This window comes from Mercenaria mercenaria, chromosome 12, assembly GCF_021730395.1.
Source record: "Mercenaria mercenaria strain notata chromosome 12, MADL_Memer_1, whole genome shotgun sequence".
NCBI classification, from domain to species: domain Eukaryota; kingdom Metazoa; phylum Mollusca; class Bivalvia; order Venerida; family Veneridae; genus Mercenaria; species Mercenaria mercenaria.
Window position 1 is genome coordinate 57,178,430 of NC_069372.1, and position 8,166 is coordinate 57,186,595.

The 8,166-nt window shown below is 35.3% G+C and overlaps 1 protein-coding gene and 1 pseudogene across 1 annotated transcript; both read right to left on the reverse strand.

Annotated features, from left to right (window-relative positions):
• Window positions 1–576: 576 nt before the first annotated feature.
• LOC128547583 (transforming protein RhoA-like) lies at window positions 577–2,339 on the reverse strand (annotated as a pseudogene).
• Window positions 2,340–6,895: 4,556 nt separating this feature from the next.
• Window positions 6,896–8,101, reverse strand: LOC123534152 (ras-like GTP-binding protein RHO). Its single transcript, XM_045316246.2, has one exon. The coding sequence runs from the start codon at window positions 8,071–8,073 to the stop codon at window positions 7,492–7,494; it is 582 nt and encodes a 193-aa protein (XP_045172181.2). The 5' UTR covers window positions 8,074–8,101; the 3' UTR covers window positions 6,896–7,491.
• Between the last annotated feature and the right edge of the window lie 65 nt (window positions 8,102–8,166).

Consider the following 8,166-nt stretch of genomic DNA (forward strand, 5'->3'; position numbering starts at 1 on the left):
CATGCAAAATGTACATTACATTCTATTCAATATACAACTATTCCAAGACGTTCAACCATTAAACCATGATAGACCTCTGATATGCGAAAATGCCAAGTTCTTCACTGACAACGGCTTATTCTTTGTTTCGTCGGCAGTCCATCTACCAATCAAGGTAAAATTGCGGGGGGGGGGGGGGGGGGGGGGGGCGAAGAAACAAAATCATGTCTTCTTACTAGGCTACTTGAGAAAACAGGCGAAACAAGTTCAGTCAACTAAATTACTTGCCATCATATGCGTCGGTGTTTCTGCATTGCAAACTTGACTTTTCAGCTTTACTGAATATAAGGCTTCTCCATGTATTATTATTATTATTCAAACCGCTACAGGCAGCCATCTTTTTGCAAAATTCGATCGGTGCATAAACGGTTCAAGGGAGATTATCATGAGCTTTGGGTGATCATTTGAATAACCAGAGTTGTGTTTCTTACGCATGGCTGGGGATCCAGAAAGGTAACACTGCAGACAAAATGCGTTATAAATAAATTTGAACCAAAAGTAGCACTTAATTACTAATACTGACAAAAATACCTGGGGTGCGAATACTCAGTCTATTACTTTGCGTGACTGATCATAATCAAAATGCACGGTGTTTATAAGGCGTCCGAAAATCCCGTAGTATAAACTTATCATTTTTATTTTGTTAATGTACCGAATTTGTAAGTTTCCTGTCTTTAGGGAACATGAATAATAAATTTGAAAATAATTACATGTTATGAACACTTTTTATCGTTTTTTTTTTGTTTACCATATTAATGACATAATATAATTTTGAATAGTCTATACATATTTATACAAGGCAGTACTAGTGGTCAACATTCAGAACCTTTCATTTTCAGACATTTTAACAACTTCAGAAGTGAACACATTTCTGATCTTACAAAACTGTAAACATGATAACACAAATAAAATGTCAGGATTATAAAAACAATAATAAACAACATCTCATGCACTGACCATAAATTAAGTAAATGATAATAATTCCTTTAAACAGAATTCTACTTTAACACATGTAAACACATGTATTCACGATATAAATGTGTTAAACAAAACACATATTGACTGAAATCCAATGAGATTTGCACTACAACAATTAAATTTGTTGCAGCAAAAGTCCAAAATGGTAGGATATTCTTCGTTTGATCTTATTTTCATGTTTACTGGTAGCGCAACTCTTGTTGCTTGGTAAAACACCACATGAACGCTCTCCATTTCAATCACTGAAAAGTGTCTACATTTTTGTTCTTCTTTTTCATTTCTAGTGTAGCCCTTGTAGCTTGCTTACTCCCATCGAACGCACACTACATTCTTAGCAATAAAGTAACCCATTTGGTTGCTGTAAAAGAGAAGTTAACACTTCATTTTTTTTTACTTACAGCGTAGCACTTTTTGCTTGCTTAGTCACTTTTATTACGCTGTCCGTGTTCTTTGGTTGCTGTAGAAAAATAAAATGTTAAGATATTCTACACTTTCTCTTATTCTTCTTCTTTTTCTTTATTTGTAGTGCAGCTCTTGTTGCTTCCTCGAACATCTCTATGTTAAACGCCGTCCATGTTCTTTGCAGAACATTCTAAATAGCTGAATGCTCCTCTAATGCCACTGGTTCTTGTTTCAGTTTTCCCAAGTTCACACCTTACAGCTTCATCATGTCTCAAATCTATCTTGTTCCCGACCAGAATGATGGGAACATTAGTACAGAAGCTATATGCTCTAAACTCTCCGGAGTGTCAATAAAGAAACACATGAGAATGGCATCTGTGTCTGGGTACGAGAGAAGGTCGTAGTCTATCATAATCGTCCTGATCAGCAGTATCCCATAAGGCCAGCTCAACCTGCTTTCCATCTACTTCAATATCTGCTACATAAGTTTCGAACACAGAGGGTATATAAAATTGGCGCCCGCCCGCTTAGCTCAGTAGGTAGAGCGTCGGTCTACGGATCGCGGGGTCGTGAGTTCGATCCTCAAGCGGGGCGTATGTTCTCCGTGACAATTTGATAAACGACATTGTGTCTGAAATCATAAGTCCTCCACCTCTGATTCATGTGGGGAAGTTGGCAGTTACTTGCGGAGGACAGGTTTGTACTGGTACAGAATCCAGGAACACTGGTTAGGTTAACTGCCCGCCGTTATATGACTGAAACACTGTTGAAAAACGGCGTTAAATCCAAAACAAAACAAAACCAAAAAAAAAAGGGTATATAAAATTTTGGAAATTGACCTTTGTTCAACACATGAATTAGGATGTTTTGCCGCATGAACTATCCCCAACTTTCACTAGCTTTTTGCGTATAGCAGCCATTGTTCTAATGTATTCAATTTTACTTCACGATAAAAAATGAAGAATGTTTTATAGAGTGTATAACATGCCACAAATAGATACGGGTTATCTGATATAAAAATAACTCAAAATGATTGCATTCATTGGTCTTTATTACTTGATCTTTATTACATACTAAATGTAGCTTATAAACATGTTTGTAATTAGATCTATATAAAATGATAACCCGCATTTTATTTGTTTTTGCACAAGCAGCGGTACGTTTGTTAATTTCTTGCCTACCTAGCGGGGAAAGTATACATTTATCCAAGCACGCGCCGGGGATAGATATTCCTGTCTTTCCCTAGGGAAAAACCTTGTCTAAAATAACGTGCACTAAGGTGACGTAACATAGTACTGGTACCGTTGTGACGTCTTAAACTTTATAAATAATGTCAGGAAATACCAAAAACCTATTTGTCTCCACGATGTATTTTGAACATGATAGGCAAGAAAAATGATCTAACATGTCTGCATGTGTAAGACAGCTGTTTTCACTACTCTCGGGACAGCATGGATAAAAAACCTCGCTAACGCTCGGTTTTCCATTTCACACTGTCCCTCGGGTAGGGAAAACCCCGTCTTACACAGGCAGGCATGTAAGATCCTTATAATCTTTTGTAGGAAAAATTAAGCGGATTTTGGCGAGGCTAAAAATAAAGAAAAAAAAAACGAAGGAAAATTTGACAGGTGAAAACGTTCAGAAAAAAAGGCAAATACAAAAAGGACTATATCGAAGATGTTTAATCAGAGATGTTGCTTATTTTGATTTTGTTTGCCCGGGAGGTAGGGGTGGGTGTGTGTGTGCGGGCGGGGTGTGTGTGTGTGGGGGGGGGGGGGTAGGGAGCCAGTTGTGATAATCAATTTATCATGTATTTTCTTAATATGGGTAATTTTGAATATAATTTTGAATATGCCAATTACAAAAACTTTAATTTCGTAATCAATAATGACAAAGAATAATAGGCTTACAAAAGAACATTCAAACTGAATAAAAGCATTCTTAGAGGCTGAGATAAATGGCGTCATAGTAAGTCTATATTGCATATTTGCAAAAAGTACAAAATAAAAGAAAAAAACTAGAAAATATGCCATTCACAAGTTTTGCAATTGTCTGTTTAAAAGCGATAAACTAAAAATGGGTCTGTGTTTTGAAGTTTGGATACTTTCATTTGATATGACAATACTTAGATAACATTAAGTAATTAGTAAGAATTAGATCTGTATTTTTACAGCAACAAATGAAATTGTGCTTTTCCTAAAAAGATGTATTTTCTGTTTTCTTAATTTCTGTGAAAGTTTATTTAATTTACCCTTAACAATTTTTTTTTTATAAAACTGAAGATAGCAAAAGTAAACATGGAAAGAAGCTCATACTGCCAGTTGCATTATAGTAAATTACACAAGCATTGATAAATATATTTCATAATCCTTTTAGATTAAAAGAAATGAAATTCAGCTGGCTTCTTTTTCTAAATAAAGATTATGTCAACATCGGTATCAGAATATAGAGGAATAAGACAGGATCTTTTGCAATAAGATTTGTAAGTAAATCTTTAGGAGATATAAAACGCAATCAAACTAAATAATATCACAGTCGCTTTATTTGATATTGTTCATGGGAGGTAATAAAATGCGAAACACCCTAACGTCCCATTGCACCGGCTTAAGCGGAACTCTATCATTAAGAAAGACATATATTTTAAGATGTTTTAATGATGATTTTTCAATAGTTTCGTGTTATATTGAAATTATTTTGTTTAAGAACTTCCTAATTATTTAAATGGCTTTCTTGTGCCAAAATTTTACAAAAAGGAATGGTTAATATATGTCCCTGTGCTAATTAAAAATTCACGATGACAGTCAAAACGGCCACACATCCCTTTGGAACACTCACGTTGCGAACATCACAAATCGTCTTCTAGACATCACGTGGATTACAAAAATAAATGCATATTAAAATAATTTGTGGACGCATGGGGACCCTTACTTCCTTCGTGACCATACAGATTAACAATGTATGTGGGTATGATATACAGCAGAAGGCAGCTGAAATCGCCGGATGCCAAGTGTTACGTATTCGTGATCGGTGATATGAAACAATAGTGAATTCAGTTGTTAGAGTGGAGATGTTTATACAATTTACTAACATTTCCAACAATATTCATGTTAACACATCAGATGCTGCCAAAAAAAAAAAAAAAAAAAAAAAAAAGCGAAACCAGTTCGGTCAGCTAAAATTACTTTCTGTCATGTGTATCCAGTGTATCCAGTGTATCTACATAAAATTGTAAAAAGTATATAAATCTAACTTCTCGCTTTTAATGAATATGAGAAAGACCCAAACTGTGAGCACAGTTCGAACTCATTACGGAAAGGAGCTAGGAAATAGGTCAAGGGAGATAACAATGCTTCTTTCATAACCAAATATTCTATTGTTTAAACATACAGTTTATATGTTGATTAAAAATAAAAACCGCACATGTGATACACTGAAGCCAAATATGGCTTATGAGACACCCATACAAAATACTGTTTTGAGCAAAATTGTTTTTATTAAAGATGTTATTTGTAGTATACATGTATATGAAACTCGCATTTTACACATGAATCAGATGTGGACTTGCCAAATAATCAACCTCTAGATTGGAAACCACATTATGTTATACCTAATGAGTTAACTAGGTGGACAAAATGCGTTATAAATAAATATGGAACTGAGAGTTAACATGTATATAGAGGTGCAAGAAAATCGGTCCAACCATTACATGTATTTCTATGTGAAGCGACTACACCAAACCATCCCCATAATTATTTACATCACAAAAGACTAAAAAAAACTACATATATATACATGTATATATATATCGTAAAATTATAAAATGACTTCACACGCTCGCTTAGTTTTTCTTAAATTTTAATATAAAGTCACAAACTAGTTTCGCCGTGAATGGCTCATCAGTGTGTCTAAATATATAACCACAAGAGAAAGGGAATTAATTCAATAGAATATATATATAATTCTTACTAATTCTAGTCAGATCTGTTAACACCAAATACCGCGTAAACTTGGAAAAAAGATATTTAAAGGTAAAAAGTAAAATATACCTCAGGCTTCTAAATTCTCATTTTTATCCATCGATTACTACTCATTTTCCAAGACCTTCACTAGGTAGCCATAGGAGACATCTGATATTCAAAAATGTCAAGTTCTTGACTGATGACGTCGGAAGTTCATCTTCCAGTCTAGGAAAAACAACAGTCTCCTCCATTTCCGTATAACTGTTTCATGCCCTTCACTGTTTGCCTTGTTCTCGGTGCTTCCAAGGGATCTACTTTCCAGATTTTATTCATGTCCGTTTTGGTTTAATCCATCGTCGAAAAGTCATCTCCATAGGACTCCATATCCATGTTGGTTTTATCCATCGTCGAAAATTCATTCCCAGGGGACTCCACGATCATGGCCTGTGTTAATATCACCAAAGACATGAAAGTGTTCCTCTGGGTACTAGCTGGAACCCTCAACCACTCCCCTGCTTCGCTTTCTCCATAGAGAAAGATTGCGCGGCCGCTTTAGGAGACGGTATTGAGTCCAGCTAGCCGGGATTCGAACTCAGACATTCAAATCCACAGGGCGTAACTCATTGCCCCAATGTTTGGGCCTGGTCCAAAGAAAAGGACCAGACCCTTCACTTTACTCTATATCTCGCGGTTAGCCAGTATCGAAGTAAGCGGCTAACCGGACACACTCTTACATAAAACGCCGAACTGCACGACGTTTAAGTTAGACTGCGCAATGATAATAGCAATGCGACCACATTTATTTATATGTGTACGTATCGATTATTGATTCCCGTGGTACCACGTTACAGATTCAAATTTACCAATATACCATGAGCTGTAGGTTATTGAATCGGGAAACGGTCTTAAGTGTAATTTCTATTTTAAACATTATAAGATTCAGCAAATTTAGCAAGTGTATTTCACAACTTACAAAGCATATTACAAGTTCTAACACGCACGCACATGTATAGCAATGACGCAGTAAAATATTAAATCATGTGAAAATAACAACAAAATAAGCACCATTATTTAACATTAATTCTGTATAAAAATAATGGGAGTGATTCAAATTCTGCATGATATAATTCATGGAACCATAGGAATTCTATAGTTATAGAAGACCGTAAATTTATGTTTGTTACAAACAAAGCAGACATAATTGGAAATACTGGTGAATGTGCTAATCAACATATTTTTCTACGATGTAATAACGAAGTACCCAATTGTGTTCTTTCCACATAAAATTATTTTCTATGCAACATAAATCTGATACCTCTCAGCAATACTAGTATATAACAAAACATTAATTAAATACTTACAGTTAAAGTAGTTTTATGCTATTTCTCATTTGCCTTAAAGTATCTCATTTGGTAAAATAGAAGTATAAATCTCATTTAATACCGCATTATATGCTGCGCCAAATAAACACTAATTCTGTACTGTTTAATTTAATTCTAAAAATAATCATATTTGGAAACGTTTTAATAATCTTTTATTATTATACACTTTCATAACTGAAAAGGTGAACACATTCTGATCTTACAAAAGCTCTAAACATACAAAAACATCAGCTAGGGATCAAGATTATAGAAATATATTATAACTAAGTTTCTTGTATCTACACGATAAGCAACTGCTGGTTATTTCACACTAAATATTATACCAGCTTTGCACTACTGTAAAAGTATTAAATGTCAAAATTGTCTGTACATTATCTTTTGTTTCGTTTTTACTCGTAGCGCAGTCGTTGTTGCTTCTCAAACACCTCTCGAACTCCTCCCATGTTCTTAGCAATCGAGTGATCGCTAGAATCTTCTACATCTTCTCTTCTATAGCTTCTTCTGTTTTACTTATAGTAACGCGCCTATATCTTTCACAAACACCTCTCGAATGCTCTCCGTGTTTTCAGCAGTACAGTTATACTAGAATATTAATTCTACATTTTGTCTTCTAGCTTCTTCTGTTTTACTAATAGCGCGCAACTCTTGTTACTTGCTCAAACACCCCTCGAGCGCCCTCCAAGTTCTAAGCAATACAGTAATTAATTTGGTTGCTGTAAATGTCAAAGATGTTAGAATATTCTACATTTGATCGTCTCCTTCTTTTTAACTTGTAGGGCAGCTCTAGTTGCTGCCTCAAACACCTCTATTATGCCGTCCATCTTCTTAGCAGAACACTCTAAATAGCAGTGCGCTCCAATGCGCTCAGCCATTGCACGCCCATCCTCTAATGCCACTGGTTTTTGATTCATGTTAGCAAGTTCACATCTTACAGCTTCGTCGTTTCTCAAATCTATCTTGTTTCCTACAAGAATGATAGGAACATTAGGACAGAAGTGTTTAACTTCTGGTGCCCACTTCTCAGGTATATTCTCCAAACTGTCTGGACTATCAATGGAAAAGCACATAAGAATGACATTGACAGTGTCTGGGTAGGACAGAGGTCGTAGTCTATCATAATCTTCCTGACCAGCAGTATCCCATAAGGCCATTTCAACCATTTTCCCATCCACTTCAATATCTGCTACATAGGTTTCGAACACAGTGGGTATATAAAATTCTGGGAATTGGCCCTTGCTAAACACGTGAAGAAGGCATGTTTTACCGCAGGAACCATCCCCAACTGTCACTAGCTTTTTACGTATAGCAGCCATTGTTCTGTTGTATTCAGCTTTTAAAATAGTTTTGACACGCATTTAATTTATAGTGTATTATAATCTAAAAATAGAAGCGAATATATGATCTAA